The following is a 20,411-nucleotide window of genomic DNA, read 5'->3' as shown; positions in this document are numbered from 1 at the left end:
TGGAAAAAAAAAACAATACCTGCCCCCCACACACACACCAATAGAAAGAATGAGCAAAGAAAGCACAGCTGCTGGGAGACTTAGAAACCTAGATGCTCGGGACTAGAAGTCATTTCATGCAGTTCTTATTCTAAACGCTCTGTTCAAGTGCCTCTACCATCCCTTACCCTGCAAATCTACTCTTCCCTTATGCTGTTTCTCTCCCCATAACCCTCTCCCCTCTATTCACTTTTCTTTCTCTTTTCCACCTACAAAATACCCTGCTCTCATCCCATGTGTCCTTGGAAGGGGAAAAATAATAGAATTTTTGAGATTTAATTCAGAAAGTGAGAGAATGTGAGACATAAAAGTATAGCTGCTACAGCTGGGTGGAAACACAGGCTTTCTTTTTTTATTTTTTTTTCTGCCTTGGCTTAAGTTTAAAAGTACTGAAACATTTTTTACAAGTGTAAAATGTGTAATTGTGTAAGAGTGTCTTTTTCAACATTGTTGCTTAGTACAGTGAGGAGGGAGGAAGGGAGAAAGAGGGAGAGAGAGAGAGAGAGAGAGAGAGAGAGAGAGAAAATCATACATCACCCAGAGTTGGATTGGTCTTGGTCAGTTAGAAAACAGGAATGTGTAATCAGTGCCACATACTTTTCAGGCACAATCACAGCAGTTTGATTTGTAACTCCATTCACAGGTCCACAAAAAATACAGCCTGTGTGGGTTTCTCCCTTTATTGATTCAGCCAAACAAGCTTTGCCAGGGCACATTCCTGCAATCTGAGTCCAACCCCGGGGTGCTGTTGGATCATTAGCACCTCCCTCTCCTTTTTGCACTGTTTGCACAACTAAGTGTTTTCTCCTTTTAAAGTTAGCAGAAAACTGCAGCATTCAGTTTCCTTTTATTTCTTCTTGTCATTCCCCTACCCCAGTCACTTCATTTGGGGAAGTACTGATTGTCAAAATGGTAATCACTGGGGAGTTTCTTATCTCCCTGTGATAGATATCCACACTCCACACCCACCTTCCTTCTCAACCCTCTCTGTCAGTCTCTCCCCTCTAGAGCCCTTAATTCCACAGCAAAAGACCACAGTGAGGCTGTTTCACCTGGTATTTTCCCCTTCTTTGTTTCTTAAGTTTCACCTTTTGTTTGTTTGTAAAATATTAATGAACTTATTTATATGGGAGAGAGACTCTCCCATAAATCCCATGATTTTATTAATTTAGCTAGGGCATACTTTCTGTTGCTGTGTTTTTGTTTTGTTTTGTTTTGTTTTTTGAGCATGCCATGATCGCCATTTGATTTTCTCATTATCCCTGAGAAAAAAGTGAAGATGGTTTTAAAAACAAAACTGAGCCTGCCTTATAATAGAACTAGAAAAGAGGATTCACCCCCATTACAGCTTGTAACTGACCAAGCCTAGTCCCTTCCCACTCTGCCATGTCTCTTATGCATTCCTACCTAGTGATGTAGAAATGTATTACTCATTCATTCTGTGTGAGTGTACATCAAAGTCTAGGGATACATTTAAAAATAAAATGTAGGGGGCTGGGTGGTAGCGCAGCAGGTTAAGCGCATGTGGTGCAAAGCGCAAGGACCAGTATAAGGATCCCGGTTCAAGCCCCCAGCTCCCTACCTGTAGGGGAGTCGCTTCACAGGCAGTGAAGCAGGTCTGCAGGTGTCTATCTTTCTCTCCCGCTCTGTCTTCCCCTCCCATCTCAATTTCTCTCTGTCCTACCCAACAACAATGACAATAATAATAGTAACAACAACACGGATAAACAAGGGCAACAAAAGGCAAAAAAAAGGCCTCCAGGAGTGGTGGATTTGGTGCAGGAATGGAGCCCTAGTGATAACCCTGGAGGCAAAAAAAATAAAGTTACTTAAAAAATGTATACCACTTATTTAAGAATATCTACTTTTCATGTCTCTACTAGAGTGACTATCAGTCATTGATACTAATTTATCAGTGACTACCAGTCATCGATACAAAAATAATTGATTTCCATGCTTGAGTTTCACTTTCAAGCTCTTACTGAACAAATACAAGCTAAAAATGACTTTAAACCAAAAAAAAAAAAATCCTGAGTTGATAGTGTTGATTCATTCCATTCCTTTTAGAGAGCCCACTTTAAGATCAATCACACTGAACAAATCCCCCAATGCTACTTAACTAGTTAGCAAATTACACATCATCGTGAACCTATGTCTTCCTCTTTAAAAGGATGGTAATGGATTTGTTACATAAAGTGCTTAAGGTAGTGCAAGTTATCTCAAAAATCGTTAATAAATATAACTTCCTTTTATTCCCCCTGTCAACTATAAATTTATGTTATTAACAATGAAGAGTAAAATGTTTTAATAATGGATAAAGAAATTTCATTCTTGGGAGTCAGTAGCGCAGCAGGTTAAGAAGGACCGACTTAAGGATCCCAGTTTGAGTCCCCCCCCCCCCCCCCGCTCCCCACTCCCCACCTGCAGGGGGGTCACTTCACAAGCGGTGAAGCAGATCTGCAGGTATCTGTCTTTCTCTCCCCCTCTCTGTCTTCCCCTCCTCTCTCCATTTCTCTCTGTCCTGTCCAACAACAATAATAAAACAACAAAGGGAACAAAAGGGAAAATTTAAAAAAATTTTAAAAAGCAGAAATTTCATTCTTCCCCATCCTGCATCAAACTGTCCTGGAAGCACTATAAATAGGCAACTAGGTGTAATTTAGTGTCACTGTCTCTTGTTTATGTCACGTACTGCTTGACTGATATGTTAATGAGACATGAATGATAAGTCAGCAGACTACTGAAAAATGCTCAGCATATATGTAAATTCACATCGTGGGTAATCACCTTCAGATCAGGGGAGATGGATAAAACGTTAGCTGAGAAAAACATACTGAGTTTTAGAAGTATAACCAAACCATTAGCTGTTTTCTTTGTGCTTCCTACCTTCAGGCAGGACACGAGTTAGAAGTTCATAGTTGTAGGTCTAGGATATAGTGCACCCCATAGAATGTATACATGGGAGTCGGGCAGTGGCACAGCGGGTTAAGCTCAAGTGGCACAGTGGGTTAAGCGCAGGTGGCACAGCAGGTTAAGCACAGGTGGCGTGAAGCTCGAGGACCAGCGTAAGGATCCCAGTTTGAGCCGCTGGTTCAAGCCCCTGGCTCCCCACCTGCAGGGGAGTCACTTCACAAGCGGTGAAGCAGGTCTGCAGGTGTTTATCTTTCTCTCCCCTCTCTGTCTTCCCCTCCTCTCTCAATTTCTCTCTGTCCTATCTAACAATGATGACATCAACAACAACAATAATAACTACAAGGGCAACAAAAGGGAAAATAAATAAATATAAAAAAAAAATTTTAATGCACACATGACCATGAGCAAGGACCTGGGTGTAGTGCAAGCTCCCACCCCCACCCCAGGTCCTACTTGGGGTAGGAAGCTTCAGCAGGGATGAAGCAGTGCTTCAGATATCTCTCTCTCTCACTCTCTACCCCCCTCCTATTTCTGTCTCCTTCTAGAAGCAAAAAATTAAAATAAAATGTTCACCGAGAGTGATGAATTCATCTTGCAAGCACTGAACCCCAGCAGTAACCCTCGTGGGAAAAGGAAGGGAGGATGGAAAGCAGCTTTCCTACTTATTGTTTTGTTTGTTGTTGTTGTTGTTTAATATTTTTAATATTTCTTTATTTAATTTATTCCCTTTTTGTTGCCCTAGTTGTTTTATTGTTGTAGTTGTTGTTGATGTCTTCGTTGTTGGATAGAACAGAGAGAAGTAGGGAGAGGTGGGGAAGACAGGGTGGGGGGAGAGAAAGACACCTGCAGACCTGCTTCACCACCTTTGAAGCGACTCCCCTGCAGGTGGGGAGCCAGGGGCTCAAACCAGGATCCTTAGGCCGGCCCTTGCGCTTTGCACCAGGTGTGCTTAACCCACTGTGCTACCACCCAACTCCCGTTTGTTGTATTTTTTTAAGAGGGTAAAATTATTCACTTAGCATTGCTCCTATCTTGTTTCAACATTGGATTGAAAATACGTGATTTCAAATCTTATTTCCAAGCAACAGAAATATTTCCTGAATCAAAGATAGATTTGTTACGAATTCTGCAAAAGCTTTTTTTTTTTTTAAAGGAGCCATTTGCCTATCTCTACTGTTAATGAAAAGTAAGATGCACCTTTGGGCAAAGAAAATGATCCCTGGTATGCGAATTCTGCTTTCTGACATAAAATATTTCTTGTCATTAGTCAGCCTTCTACTTGTTCATCATATAGAAATATGGAGGTTCTGGGCCGGGTAGTGGCGCACCTGGTTGAGCGCACATGCTACAGTGCACAAGGACCTGGGTTCGAGTCCCCACCTGCAGGGGGAAGCTTTGGGAGAAATATGGAGGTTCCACCTTCTTTAAGCAAACAGATGAATGAAAAACACATTAACTATAGCGCACTGTTCAAATGTTAACTGTAAATGGTAAAAGATATTATGAATTCCTCTTTTTTTGAGATTTACCCATAGTCACACTATATTACAGAACTAGGTCACATTGGGGGCAGGGTGTCAAATATTTACTTTTTTTTATAATGTTGCTTGACTGTTACAAATTATTTTTGCTGAGACTTAAGAATCTAGACTGTATACTTATAATGTAAAACATATTCTTCTAGACAAGTAATATTTTCAATTACTCTTTTTATAATTAAATGTAGATGTTAACATATAAGCACTGCTTTATTTTTAGAATGTTTGGGATTCATGAGTGGGAATGCTCAGAAAACAGATTTCTTAAAAAAATATATTACTTTTTTTGTAGACTCTGTTTAAAAGATAGTTTAGAGCAATACATCTTTTTTGAGCAACAGATAAGATGGTTTTAAATAATAGGTGGAAAGACAGGATTTTCCATTACAGTGACAGCACTAAACCATAATCACCATGTTAGGAACATCTTCTTTACAGGTAAAAGACAGTGAATAAAATGATTTACTTGAGAAAGCCTGAGACCATCCTGAATTATCTGGTCCTAAGGTATCTATTAAGCAGGGGCCAGTACTTCTCAAAGAACCGTAACTACTTAATGGGTGACTTTTACTGACTGCCATCTTCAAAACTGCTACCTTTGACAGTGACACAAAATGATAGCTCCTTAGTCTTAGTGGCCAAACGATTGATTCTAATTGTCTTCATGTTCCCTTTCTTCTATCACAGAATCGGAAGACTTTTTGATGGTACAGAACCCATTGTTTTGGACAGTCTCAAACAGCACTATTTCATTGACAGAGATGGACAGATGTTCAGATATATCTTGAATTTCCTACGAACATCAAAACTCCTCATTCCCGATGATTTCAAGGTGAGGGATTGACATTGAATTACCAATAGCATAAACATGTGATTTATCTTGATGCACTCCAAAAGCTTTCTAGTTCCAGAGTTTTAATCTCTTCCAAGTCTCCTGGCACCAGAAGTCTCTGACATGGTTATTCTGTCTGTGAAATGAAGATGCAAGCATTTTTTTTTATTTTATTTTTATATTTATTTATTTGTAGTGCTGGAGTTTCAAACAGGTGCAACAGGTGCTCAAGGGTTCATTCTTCAACTTTTTAAAAGAATTTTAGATAGGAGGGGGGAGAGAGAGAGAGAGACCTAATCACTACTCTATCACCCATAGAACTTTGCCCAGTTGCCATGGTGCTCCCATGTGGTGCCAGGATTTGCACAAGGTAAAGCATGAGCACTACTAAGTGAACTGTCTCCCAGTTCAAAAACTAAAAACCATTACCCAGTTCAACATAAAGCAATCTCTACTTCTACTCTGGTATTGTATTCAGACTGTCTTTTTTTCCTGTTATCATAGAAGAATCACTTAAAATTTTTTTTTTTTTTAAGGGGGGGAAATGGCCTCTGGAAGCAGTGGATTCGAGGTGTAGGCACTGAGCCCCAGCAATAACCCTGGAGACAAAACAAAACAAAACAAAACCTTTGGCATTGAAATATCAGCTCCTCATATGTTAGTTCCTCCTTATCTATGGCTATTTTTCTCTCAAATTCTTCATTCTTTTCTTCACTCTTAAAATATTTTATTTATTAATTAGAGGGGTAAGGGGGGAGAGAGACAATGAACCAGACCTAACTTATCCACTGTGCCATCTCCCAGACCACTTCTCTTCTTAACTCTTTAAAACTTCCTGTGTTTTATTCCTGAAAGTCCCTAAGAGAATGTCATTGCTGCTGCAAGTGTGCTTATCTGGCTAAGGTACAAATTCCATCCGTTGCTATTACTATTCCTTTGGTTTTCACAGCAATTCTCCAAGTTCCTTTTTTTTTTTTTTTTATTTTCTTTTTTTTTTATTTTTTTTTTATTTAAGAAAGGATTAATTAACAAAACCATAGGGTAGGAGGGGTACAACTCCACACAATTCCCACCGCCCAATCTCCATATCCCACCCCCTCCCCTGATAGCTTTCCCATTCTCTATCCCTCTGGGAGCATGGACCCAGGGTCATTGAGGGTTGCAGAAGGTAGAAGGTCTGGCTTCTGTAATTGCTTCCTCGCTGAACATGGGCGTTGACTGGTCGGTCCACACTCCCAGTCTGCCTCTCTCTTTCCCTAGTAGGATGGGTCTCTGGGGAAGCTGAGCTCCAGGACACATTGGTGGTGTCTTCAATCCAGGGAAGTCTGGCTGGCATCCTGATGACACCTGGAACCTGGTGATGCAAACTCTAGTATACTTCTGCTTTCTTACTTTGGTGCCATACTCCAAACTCAGTCAATTTCTGCTTTGCGTTTCTACTTCTTCTTCCTTTTTTTTTTTTTTACATGCATAACATTCCCCAGATTCCCATTTAGCAATACAACCCCCACTATTTCATTCATCATTTTTCATGGACCTGTATTCTCCCCACCCACCCACCCACCCCAGATGCAAGCATTAACACTATAGAGGACCTTTTTTAGGCTTTTTACTTAGAGAAGTGGATTACAATTCATTTTAAAACCTAGCAAATCAGTTGGCGGGTGAGGGGAGATAGCATGCAAAGAAACTTCATGCTTGAGGCTCCAAAGTCCCAGGTCCACCATAAGCTAGAACTGAGCAGTACTCTAGTAATAAATGAATAAATCAATAAATATTTAAAATTAAAAAATGAAAATCAGTTGATTAGATTCACCATTGCTTTCTAAGTCTTATCAAAAAGAAAATTAAAAAGCAGGGGACCAGGTGGTGGTACATCAGGTTTAGCACACATGCAACAATGTGCAAGGACCCGGGTCTGAACCCCCGGTCCTCACCTGCAGGGGGAAAGCTTTGTGAATTATGAAGCAGGGCTGCAGGTGTCTCTCTGTCTCTCTCCCTCTCTATCACCCCCTTCCCTCTCAATTTCTGGCTGTCTCTATCCTATACGTAAATAAAGATTTTAAAAAATAATAATAAAACTTAAAAAAAGAAATATTAAAAAGCAGCTCCTCAGCTTAATTAATAAAGACATTTCTCCTAGAAATGTCAAGCAAGCATTAAACTTAAAAAAGGGGGAAGAGGACTTGAGCAGTGGCACAGTAGTTAGGTACACACATTACCATGCACAAGGACCCAGTTTCAAGCCTCCATTACTCACCTTCAAGAGAGGAAGCTTCATGAGTCGTGAAGCAGTGCTATAGGTCTCCTTCTCTCTCTCTCCCTCTCCCTCTCCCTCTCCCTCTCTCTTTCCCTCTCTCCTCCTCTTTCTCCTCCTCTCCTTCTGTCCTCCTCCTTCCTCCCTCCTCCCCTCCCTCTCTATCTCTCCTTCCCCTCTCAATTTCTCTCTGTTCTATCAAAAAAAATTTTTTTGGCCTCCAGAATTATCTCTGGGGCTCAGTGCCAGCACTACAAATCCACTACTCCTAGCAGTCATTTTTTTAATTGTATAGGACAGAGAGGAAGGGAAGTTAGGGAGAAGGATAGACACCTGCAGACCAGCTTCACCATTCATGAAGTGTTCCCGCTGTAGATGGAGAGCGGGGGCTTGAACTGGGGTCTTTGTGCTTATTACTACATGCGCTTAACCAGGTGCACCACCTCCCAGCCCCCATACCTAAAGATTTTTTTTTTAATATTTATTTTATTTATTTTTTCCCTTTTGTTGCCCTTGTTGTTTTATTGTTGTAGTTATTATTGTTGTTGTTGTTGTTGGATAGGACAGAGAGAAATGGAGAGAGGAGGGGAAGACAGAGAGGAGGAGAGAAAGATAGACACCTGCAGACCTGCTTCACCGCCTGTGAAGCAACTCCCCTGCAGGTGGGGAGCCGGGGTTCGAACCGGGATCCTTATGCCGGTCTTTGGCTTTGCACCACCTGCGCTTAGCCCGCTGTACTACAGCCCGACTCCCCCCCTAAAGATTTTTAAAGTAAATTTTGAAAACTCTAGGCAATGTAACTTGACAAGGAGAGCATAGAAGGTGTTGTTAGAAAAAGACTATATAGGGAGTCGGACAGTAGCACAGTGGGTTAAGCGCAGGTGGCACAAAGTGCAAAGACCAGTTCAAGGATCCCGGTTCAAGCCCCGGGAAGTAGATTCACAGGTGGTGAAGCAGGTCTGCAGGTGTCTATCTTTCTCTCCCTCTCTCTATCTTCCCCTCCTCTCTCCATTTCTCTCTCCTATCTAACAACATAAATAGCAATAATAATAATAATTACAACAACAATAAAAAACAAAGGCAACAAAAGGGAAAATAAATAAGTAAATATAAAAAAATTTTAAAAAGAAAAAAGTTGTATAAATGTAATCTTTGCTGTCAACTTACTTGTGTCAGTAGACAATTCTGAAGAATCACCTAAGAACACTATGGCTTTCTAAAGGTTTTACTAGTGATTTATAAGTTTAAGAGATAATAAGAGGACAGTTCCACACCTCCCCTACCATCAGAGTTCTGGGCCTCAACCTCACTAAGCATTACCACCATAATTTTTTTTTTCTTTCAAGTTCCTGTGTTTCACTTTCCTAGATTCTACACATGCATGAAATCACCCATAAATTGCTGGGCCTACTGTTGGAACTAACAAAGAAATGACTAATTAAAATATCTTAAGTCAAGAGCAAGTCATTCTTATCAGCAACTTTCTTATAGAATAACAAGAGTTAATCATCAGATAGCATCAAAAACTACTGTTCACAATAATAAGAATTTTTTAACATCTAGAAAAAAAATCTGATAAGAAATTTGTGATTCACATTACGATGCATAAGGGCTCAGATTCAAGTACCTGGTTCCCACCTGCAGGGGGAAGCTTTGTGAGCAGTGGAGCAGTGCTGCAGGTGTCTCAGTTTCTCTCTCTGTCCTATCAAATAAAGGGAGGAAAGTAGTAATAGTGGTAAAAGAGAGGGAGAAAAAAATTTTTTGGATGACTGATTAAGAAAATCACAAATCTCCACACCCTAGTAAAAAGGAAAAGTTGGAAAAGTGAAGTGTCATTCTGTGTTGCTGGGGCAGACCAGCATCAGGATCCCGGTTTGAGCCCCTGGCTTCCCACCTGCAGGGGAATCACTTCACAAGCAGTGAAGCAGGTCTGCAGGTGTCTATCTTTCTCTCCCCCCTCTGTCTTCCCCTTCTCTCTCCATTTTTCTCTGTTCTATCCAACAATTACATCAATAACAATAACAATAATAACTGCAACAACAATAAAAAAACAAGGGGAAAAAAAAAAGATGTTATTATCCCAAATTACTCTAAACACTCATGGAAAACCACCTTAAAAATGACCATGGGTAGCAAAAGTGACTATAGTGGTAGATGTGTCCATCAAAATGTACTGTGGAGCCATGTTAATTAAAATATGTGGTCCCAAGAGAGTTAAAATATACAAATAGATAAATGGAGATAAATAGGGCTGGATACAGACATGTTTCTATGTAAGAATTTACTATATTATGGGGGCCAGGTGGTAGTGCAACTGATTAAGTGCACACATTACAGTGTGCAGGGACCTGGGTTCAAGCCCTGGGTCCCCACATGCAGGGGGAAAGCTTCATGAGTGGTGCAGCAAGCCTGCAGGTGTCTCTGTCTCTTTTCCTCTCTGTTTCCCTCCTTTCTCAAATTCTCTCTGTCTCTATATAGCAAATAAATAAAATAAAAATTTAAAAAGGAATTTATTTGGGGGGGTCACTTCACAGGCAATGAAGCAATAGCTATCTGTCTTTCTCTCCTCCTCTCTGTCTTCCCCTCCTCTCTTGATTTCTCACTGTCCTAACAATGGTGACATCAATAACACCAACAATAATAACTACAACAACAATAAAAACAACAAGGGCAACAAAAGGGAAAATAAATAAATAAATAATAAAATACTTTAAAAAATAAATAAAAAGGAATTTGCTTTATTATGAAGGTTAGATTTCAATTCAGTAAGAAAATTAGGAAATTAGTTAGTAATTGGCACTGAGACGGTTCGCACAGATAGTTGGACAAAATGCAAAACCACATCTTTAGAAATTCCAGAAGTAAGCATAAAAGTAAAACTATAAAAGAACTAATACTTTTGTACTTGATAAGTATAAAAGTTAATACTTTAATACTTGAAAAGTATAAAAGTTAATAGTTTTATAAACCAGTTTGAGCTTCGTCCTTACCACTCAGAAAAAAGCGTTCAGTGCTGTGGTTTCTCCCTACCACCCCAACCCCCCTCTGTTCTGTTCAGAAAGTCAGCCCAGAGCAGTGAAGTCCCAGAATTGGGGAGTGTGGTAGAAGTATTGAAAGAAAATAAAAAGAAATTTATAAAAGTATAAATGTGAGGTACAAAGGGGTCTGTGGTGGTTCACCTAGTAGAGCACATATGTCACTGTTCCCAAGTACTCTGGCTCAAATCCTTGGTCCGCACCTGGAATGGGGGGAAGCTTCAATAGTGGTAGAGAAGTGCTGTGAGTTTCTGTCTGTCTCCCTCTGTCACTCAGAGTGATACACACCCTCTAAAACTAATTTAAAAACTAATTAAAAATTTTTTTGAGTTAAACTATGTACAAATAAAAGACAAGTGTTAAAGTAGAAGAAATATTTTGAAGATTAATATTGGGTCAGGGTAATAGCACAGCAATTTACACAACATATTTTCATGCCTAAGGCACCAGTGGTCCTCGCTTTAATCTCCATCAAAACGTACACAAACATACCTGTCATGAAAGACCTCAGACTCTGTATGAAACATGAAAACAACCAATAGAAAACGTGCTAAGATAAAAACAAAAAGTTGGAGGGAGAATGACTATTTCTGATAAACTTTTGGAAAGATACTCAATACTTTGAGTATGAAAGAAATAAACCTTAGGGGAAGTGAGTGTTTTCCAGACACCCATCATGGGGAGGTATGCGCCAACAACTGTACTGTAAGCTACTACCCCCTCAATTAAAATAAATAAATAAACCTATATGAACAAACATTTAAACATTGTTAATAATATACAGTGTTGAAGGGCATACAGTTATTTGAAAGTGAAAACTATCAAAGGTCTTTAGAAGGCAATTGAGCAGTGTAACAAAACTATAGAATATTCATACTAAGTAACAACTTAAAAGAAAGAACTTGGTAGATAAGTAACAACTTAATGCCCTAGGTCGATCTGTTCCTGTGGGGGATGGAGGGGGAGACTGTTGTGCTGTGAAGGTTGGATGGTTGCAGAGTAATCTGCAAGATTACCTGATAAAGTGTATCCCTGTTAGTGTAAAGATCATGTGTAGGTGTGTATAAATAGATGGGGTTAAAAGAGCTTGAAGAATAGATCCTAAATTAAAAGCAGTTCAGAGGGCCTCTCATCCATTCTCTCCTTCAAAATTCTTAATATTGGTGTCGTTAACCACACAGGAAAGACATCATACGAGAGCTTCATATATGCATTTACCTTCTATGAAAACAATGTCGTACATGTGACAAGAAAATGGGGGGTGGGGGCAGTTTTGGTGGTAGTGCAGCAGGTTAAGCGCACATGGCACAAAGTGCAAGGACCAGCATAAGAATCCCAGTTCAAGCCCCCGGCTCCCCACCTGCAGAGGGTCACTTTACAAGTGGTGAAACAGGTCTGCAGGTGTCTGTCTTTCTCTCCCCCTCCCTGTCTTCCCATCCTCTCTCGATTTCTCTCAGTCCTATCCAACAACTATAACAACCAGGGCAACAAAATGGGAAAAAATGGCCTCCAGGAGCAGTGGGTTCATAGTGCAGGCACAGAGCTCCAGCAATAACCCTGGAGGTGAAAGAAAGAAAGAAAGAAAGAAAGAAAGAAAGAAAGAAAGAAAGAAAGAAAGAAAGAAAGAAAGAAAGAAAGAAAGAAAGAAAGAAAGAAAAGGAAGGGAGGGAGGGAAAAGAAAACAAGAAAGAAAAGAAAATGAGAGAAAGGTTGAGAAGTACAGTCCTGGAACAAGCCTAGGAAGAACTTATGGTCCTGATGCTCAGCCAGCCAAGAGAAGTCCTCCAGAGTGTGTATATTACAGCACATAGCATGATCCCGTGGCTCAAAGGCACAGGAGGTTGTTTTGTGCAATATGGTTCCTAAATGAAAGTCAGCTACATCTTCAGTATGATCTGCACCCAACTCAGGAAGGAAACTAAACTGAGAGTCTGTTTCTAATATGGAACCTTCCTGGAGGGTTTTTGAAGATCCAGCTCTTACCTGACAGTGCTCCTCCACCCTCCAGTCCTTAGTGGGAACCTGGGGCCAGATCTGCCTAGACTGGCCTGCAGAGAAGGCCGACCTTTAAAGTAGCAGTTGCAGAGTTGAGGGCAGCAGGCCTGCTTCATACTGGCAGCTGGCAAAATAAAAGCTATGGGAAAAGTCAAGACTGCTTCTAGAGAGCTGGTGATATGACTTGGCAAGTGGCTCAGATGACAGTGTGTTGGGCTTGCATGCCTGAAGTCCCTGGTTCATTCCCCCAGCACCACACATACTGCTGCCATATTTGGAAACAGACTTCAGCCAGGAGACAGCCACTAGTAACACCTGGCTGGAGATGTCAGGCATCCCAAGGGATTGGGCCTGCCCTTTTGCCCCCAAGTAGACCAATTTAGTGAACAGAAAGAACAGGACAGGGGGTCAGGTGGTAGTGTAGCAGGTTAAGCACACATGACAAGAAGTGCAAGGACCGGCGTAGAGATCCCAGTTTGAGCCCCCACTCCCACTTCACAGGCAGTGAAGCAGGTCTGCAGGTGTCTTATCTTTCTTGCCCCCTCTCTGTCTCCCCTCCTCTCTCAATTTCTCTCTGTCCTATCCAACAACAATGACAGCAATAACAACAATAATAATAGCTACAACAATGATAAAACAACAAGGGCAACAAAAGGGGGAAGAAATAGCCTCCAGGAATAGTGGATTCATGGTACAGGCACCAAGCCCCAGCAATAACTCTGGAGGCAAAAAAAAAAAAAAAAAAAAGGAAGGAAGGAAGGAAGGAAGAAGGAAGGAAGGAAGGAAAAGAAAAGGATTAAAAGTTTGTGGGTGGTGGGGGGGGTTGTAAGGGGAGGCAGTACAGGACGTTGTTCTGTTGTTCCATAATATTCCTCTGAAAGAAGGCAGTGAAATTGTGAAGGAGGGTGCAGGATGGGAACTTTGCTTTTAGCTGTATTTTTAAATGGTTGCATTTCCAAATGCCCACTCAGAATTTCAGCCTGGGCAGTTCACTGGCTTCTAATACTTAAGCAGGCCAAAGGCAAGCTGGCCCTGCACACCTCCCGCCCACCCCACACCACAGCCATGAAGCCTGCTCTTCTTCCTTTGTGTCCCAGCTCAGTAAGTGATGCCAGAAATCCACCTACTTGCTCCATACAGAAACCGGAGAGTCATTCTGCACATTTTTTTTTTCATCTTCACCTCTACACGTGCTCCAACAGTGAGTCTATCCAGCCTACCTTCTGGATCCTTCTGAAACCAATCCACTCTTCCCATCCCACCTCTCTAGTTCAAGATCCAGCTGCTCACTGGATGGAGTTACTTCATAGTTGGTCTCCTCTCCCTGCATTAACCATGCTCATATATTCCCTTTTTTAAAAAAAATAATTTATTTATTTTAATGAGAGAGAGAGAACCAGAGCACTGCACAGCTCTGGCTTATGATGGTGCTGGGGACTGAACCTGGGACCTTAAGAGCCTCAGGTATGAAAGGCTTTTATAGAACCATTGTGCCATCTCCCCATGTTGAAACCAGGAGAGATTTTTTTCCATCAAGCTTTATATTTTCAGGTAACTGTAGCTTCCCATAATGTAAACCAATAATAATAATAGTAAACGCATCACCCATAATAATAAGACCTGCATTATCCAGTTCCCCACTCCCCTTTCCCCCATCCCAGTAGGAATATCTTGCAAACTTATAGTGATAGCCAGGATCCTGCCATTGACATAGACAGGTACAGAACAATTCTCTCGTCACTGGGATCCCTACTGTTGCCCCCACAGAGCTACGCATTTCCTCTCCATCACCTTCCACTCTCTCCCACCCCAACCCCTCACCAAGGGACACTTGGTGAGAAGCAGGTGTTATGGCATCTACCTGCTTCAGTTATGTGGGGTCTCCCATTCTCCATGAGAAGCAGAAAGCTCTGCCCTCCACCCATCTCAGCTGACTCTCACATGTGCCCAGGACTTCTTGGAGGTCCTCCAAACATACCACCTCCTTGTCCCTTGCAAGCAGACAGTTCTATCTGCCTGGTGCTCTTTCCCTGGCTTTCATCTGTCATTCAAGGCTCATCTTATTCCTGAAATGACACCCTGGCTAGTCTGCCTTAGGTTTACTTGGCCTTCTGATTCCCCATGGTCATGCTCAGCATGCCTGCAGTTTGTTTCTCACTGTTGTTTAACATGACATATCAACATCCTAGGGATAGATCATAAGGAGCCAAATAGAACCATCCAAAAAGATATGTGTATGTATCTATGTTCATAGCAGCACAATTTGTATTTGTAATAGCCAAAACCTGGAAGCAACCCAGGTGTCCAACAACAGATTAGTGGCTGAGCAAGTTGTGGTCTATATACACAATGGAATACTACTCAGCTATTAAAAACGGTGACTTCACCTTCTCCACCTCATCTTGGATGGAGCTTAAAGGAATCATGTTAAGTAAGATAAGTCAGAAAGAGAAGGATGGGATGATGTCACTCATAGACAGAAGTTGAAAAATAAGAAGAGAAGGGAAAACACAAAGCAGAACTTGGACTGGAGTTGGTGTTTTGCACCAAAGTAAAAGACTCTGGAGTTGGGGGAAAGGTTCAGGTTCTAGAACATGATGGCAGAGGAGGACCTAGTTAGGGTTGAATTGTTATTTGGAAAACTAAGAAATGTTACACATGCACCAAGTACTGTATTTTACTGTTGACTATAAACCATGAGTCCCCCAAGAAAGAAAATAATAATAATAATAAATAAATAAATATTTTTTTTAAAAAAGATGGAGGTTATAAGTGCTTTCAGTCGCAAATGTCGGAATGCACCATCACCATAGCTTTACATGAAAGGAGATTTATCTTTTGTTACACAAGTAAATCAGAGGTCCAGAGTAGCATCTGCTCAGTTATCAAGGCCAACGCTCTGTTTCTTTTCATTTTGCCATCCTTGCTATTGGTTTTCCATCCTCATGCTGATCACCTAATGGTCATAAGTGGATCCTCACAGAACCAGAAGTTATATTCAAGGCAGAGAAAAAGACTTTAAACTCACACAAATTTGCTAGCAAAGTGATTTTTTTTCCTGTCTCTATAATGAGAGAAATGGGCAAGGACTAGGGGTTTGGAGTATGCTAGGGAAAATAGCCAGCAGCATCTGTCACACTAGCTCAGCACTGCCACACTTGGAGTTTGCAAGTGTTTGTGACGTGGGTGGCTGACTGCATGGATGGATAAATGAATGAGGTGAGACATACATTCAAACTACATTCTGGTTTATCTCAACTGATACAAAACCTGATTATATATATTTTTTCTTCTATTTGGACTCTTGGTATTTTGTGGATTTTGTCTTGACTCTCTCTGTCTTAAGGGTCTCACAGGGGCTCTTTTTTGTTTGTTGATTGATTGCTGTGGATGAAATCCAGGGCTTCATGCATGCAAGGCATGTTCTCTATGACTAAGTCACTCCCTGGGCTCCAACAGTATTTATTTATTTTGAAGATAGAATGAGGAAGACCAGAGTACTGTTCTGCCATCCAAGGAGCTGCATTTGTTTTGTCCTTGTTGCTGTCATATGGTTCTGGAAATGTCACCCAGGGCCTCGTCGATATCAGCTGTACATTGCCCTGCTGAAACCAACTCTCTAGTTCTCTTATGATTTTTTTAGAGGATACTGGGTGCTGGACATAATTGCTTGACATTAATTTAAATTTAGCCAAAAAGGGTCAAAAGAGTCAAAGGAGACTGGAAACTAAATATTAGTAGGCTCTGCACTGCTATTTAAAATCATAGAGTTGGTTCAAGCCCCTGACTCCCCACCTGCAGGGGAGTCACTTCACAGATGGTGAAGTAGGTCTGCAGTTGTCTATCTTTCTCTCCCCCTCTCTGTCTTCCCCTCTTCTCTCCATTTCTCTCTGTCCTATCTGACAATGACAACATCAATAACAACAACAATAATAACTATAACAATAAAACAAGGGCAACAAAAGGGAATAAGTAAATAAATATTTATAAATATTTATTTATTTATTAATAAATAAATAAATAAAATCATAGAGTTTAATCTGAGCAGTTAGGACAATAGCCACAGATAGGACATCCATGTCCTGAGATATAATCCCCACCACCACCTTCCAGAGCTGAATAGTCCTCTGGTTAGAAAAAAGATGTCGGAGATCCAAGAAGGATGAAAGAGGACCTAGTAGGGGTTGTATTGTTATATGGAAAACTGGGAAATGTTATGCATGTGCAAACTGTTGTATTTACTGTTGAATGTAAAACATTAATTCCCCAGTAAAAAAATCAAAAAAAGAAAAAAAGATGTCGGGAGTTGGGTGGTAGCGCAGTGGGTTAAGCACAAGTGCTGCAAAGCTCAAGGACCGACTTAAGGATTCTGGTTCAAGCCCCTGGCTCCCCACCTGCAGGGAAGTCACTTCACAGGAGGTGAAGCAGGTCTGCAGGTGTCTATCTTTCTCTCCCCCTCTCTGTCTTCCCCTCTTCTTTCCATCTCTCCCTGTCCTATCTAACAAAGACAACATCAGTAACAACAATAATAGTAACTACAACAATAATTAAAAAAACAAGGACAACAAAAGGGAAAATAAATAAATAAAATTTTTTAAAAAGATGTCTAATCTTCCATAAGATCATAAAATACCAGATATATAGCATCCATGCATACACATTATACTCCTAAACTACATACCACGTTAATATATGAATGTTTCATTTCCATGATTGGAAGGGATGTGAATTCCAGTGAATGCAAAATAACACATGAGCATGATGATTATAAAATTAGTATATGTGTTGTTTTCAATTGCAATATGTTCCAGAAATGATGTCACATCTTTTATTCTTTTTAAATATCTTATTTATTTATTTATTTATAAAAAGGAAACACTGACAAAACCATGGGATAAGAGGGGTACAACTCCACACAATTCCCACCACCAGAATCCCGTATCCCATCCTCTCCCTTGATAGCTTTCCTATTCTTTAACCCTCTGGGAATATAGACCCAAGGTCATTGTGGAATGCAGAAGGTGGAAGGTCTGGCTTCTGTAATTGCTTCCCCACTGAACATGGGCGTTGACAGGTCGATCTATACTCCCAGCCTGCTTCGCTCTTTCCCTAGTAGGGTGGGGTTCTGGGGATCGGAGCTCCAGGACACATTGGTGGGGTTGTCTGCCAGAGAAGTCTGGTTGGCATCTGGAACCTGGTGGCTGAAAAGAGAGTTAACATATAAAGCCAAACAAATTGTTGACTAATCATGAACCTAAAGGCTGGAGTAGTGCAGATGAAGAGTGTGGGGGGATATCTGTTCTGTAGATAGCTAGTAGGCATATTTTAGTTATATTCCAAAGGGCCTGTGGATATACTAGGTTTTTTGTTTGTTTGTTTGTTTGTTTGTTTTTCCCTGAGCCTGAAATCTGATGTGCAGGTGTATCCTAGTTATTGTCTGGGGAGATGGCGTAATGGCTGGTAAAAGGACCAGAAAGCTGGATCAGGGAAGAGAGTAGCTCCCAAATATGGGAAAGGTGTGTAAATATTGTTGACTGTAAACCCCATCGATTTGATGTGATCTGGGGCTCATATTCAGCTTAGGAGCCTATGTGACCTCTGCATCCCTGTAGACCCATCTTCCTCAGGTGTAGCATAGAGTATGTTGTCCGGCCTGCCTTCAGAGGATGGAACATTCTTTACCATTGTTGATCCAAGTTGAGGGAAAGGTCCTGTGGGGTCCACAAAGGGGTCTGTTTTGTTGTTCCTGATATAGATGACCAGTAACAATGGAGAGAGGGATTTATTTGAGGTCTAGACCCATGTCTGTTTGGGAATCTCAGGACTCTCCAAATAGGGCCCCAGCTGATGGGGTGGCCTGATAGTGACAAGAGTCATTGTTAAAGTATGCCAGTTTCTTGCCCTTATTCAGCTTTTGCAGTCCTTGTTTTGATAAGGATGGCTTGGGAGTGAGTGAGGGAAGTATAATAGGAAATAGCTAAGTCTAAGTAGACACTATTTTATTATGAACTTCATACTGACTCACTGTAGACTATTGTGTACTTTTGCATTCAGGTATATATTTTGCCCTAATTCTTTTTAAATATTCATTTCATGAGTGTTTGTGTGTTTCATGGGTGGGGGAAGAAGGAGAAATCAGAGCACCACCCCCGTAGATACAATGCCAGGAATCAAACTGGCAGTCTCAGGCTTGTGACTCCTGCACTCTACCAGCTGCGTAATATCTCGGGTCACAGTGCTATATATTTTAGACACAATGAAATATGGCAGACATTAACTTTCTTTCAAAAACATGCAGGTTGGGAACAAAAAGCTCCCACATAGGAGTTAGGCCGTGGCACGATTCCCAAGGACAGCCCTTTGAGGGCTCACCCAATCACCTGCATGCCTCGGACTAGAGCAGTGGGTCTCTCTGTACATACATGCTGCCATCAATGCTCCCTGAGGACTCAAAAGCCCTGAAAGACCTGCTATTCATCTATTCTAAGTATAGAACACACCCTTTAATTGGCTGAGGATTTAGCTTGTAGCCCATGCTTAGGGGAAAAAAAGATAAAAAGCATGTCAGATGAAACTCACATATCTCAAGGCTTGAAATGTTTCCCACAGAACCTCCAGGGGACAATCTATAAATTATAGGGCGTCTGGAACCTGGAGAAGCCACAAAAGGCAAGTGGAAGCTGAGCTGGCCGTGCAGTTCTTGTACTGGGTGGTGGAATCACACCAACAGCTGCAGTTCAGCATGTGTAAGGCGTGTACATATATAGGTGCACAGATGAGCTGTCAGTCTCTCGTCTCTGCACAGAACATTAGGTACTTCGCTCCTTGTCAGTTTATTTCCTGACCCTGGGGAAAATACACACAGAGAGAGAATGTGACATGTTCAGAGAAGTACTCTTACTGCGTTGGCTAGGAAGGCGTCCCTGCTTCCCTCTCCACTTTAATGCTGGTTGACCAAAGGCTGGCAATCACAGCTCCCACACCTCTTAAAAGCTCATCCTGCAAATGTGCCATCTGAGTTAGACACTCATTTAACAATTTAGATAATTTCATATTTCAGAACACCATTTAAGTGGCTGCTGCTTGTGCCATGCTCCCACTGACAGCCATTAGAATCTGTTTTGTAGATAAGTGACTGACTGCAGGATTGCAGGACTTCTCTTCTCAGCAGGGTTTTATTATGGGTATGGCTGTCTATCCCTCTTCCCTTAATCTCCTATCCCTGGCCAATTATACTGATTGGCTCATTTCAGAAAATTATGCATAATTTACTGTGTATACACATTCGTGTATACACACACACACACACACACACACACACACACGTACGTGACCCAGTACAAAAGAAGGTCAAGCTTTGGTTCCGTTTTAATGGGGGAATCATGAAATTTCCTCTCGAGTATTTTATTTTGGGCACCTCTGCTAAGTGTCCCCCATGTTGCTAACATCCTACATGGCCTAATGTCCTCCTCTCATAGATAAAGGAAAACTTGCTGGTAAGAAGGCCCCAGGTTACATATGCCTGGGTGAAGTCCAAAAGTCTATTAGTTATTTTAATGATTTTTAATATTAAGGCTATTTACATTGTAGAGGATTTGAAAATATAGACAATCGGGAGTCAGGTGTTAGTGCAGTGAGTTAAGTGCATGTGGCACGAAACGCAAAGACCGGTGTAAAGATCTCGGTTCAAGCCCCCGGCTCCTCACCTGCAGGGGAGTCACTTCACAAGCGGTGAAGCAGGTCTGCAGGTGTCCATCTTTCTCTCCCCCTCTCTGTCTTCCCCTCCTCTCTCCATTTCTCTC

At 41.3% G+C, this 20,411-nt stretch overlaps 1 protein-coding gene across 5 annotated transcripts in view; it reads left to right on the top strand.

The window, feature by feature from the left end:
- Nucleotides 1-20,411, top strand: part of KCTD1 (potassium channel tetramerization domain containing 1) — a 289,937-nt gene that overhangs the window by 251,948 nt on the left and 17,578 nt on the right. For all 5 annotated transcript variants that reach the window (XM_060173641.1, XM_060173642.1, XM_007520065.2 and 2 more), the window contains exon 3: nucleotides 5,178-5,322. In XM_060173641.1, the coding sequence (XP_060029624.1) occupies nucleotides 5,178-5,322 (145 nt within the window). The remainder of the gene's footprint in view (nucleotides 1-5,177; nucleotides 5,323-20,411) is intronic.

Source organism: Erinaceus europaeus, chromosome 15 (assembly GCF_950295315.1).
Source record: "Erinaceus europaeus chromosome 15, mEriEur2.1, whole genome shotgun sequence".
NCBI lineage: Eukaryota > Metazoa > Chordata > Mammalia > Eulipotyphla > Erinaceidae > Erinaceus > Erinaceus europaeus.
This window is presented reverse-complemented; position numbering and strand designations above follow the sequence as displayed.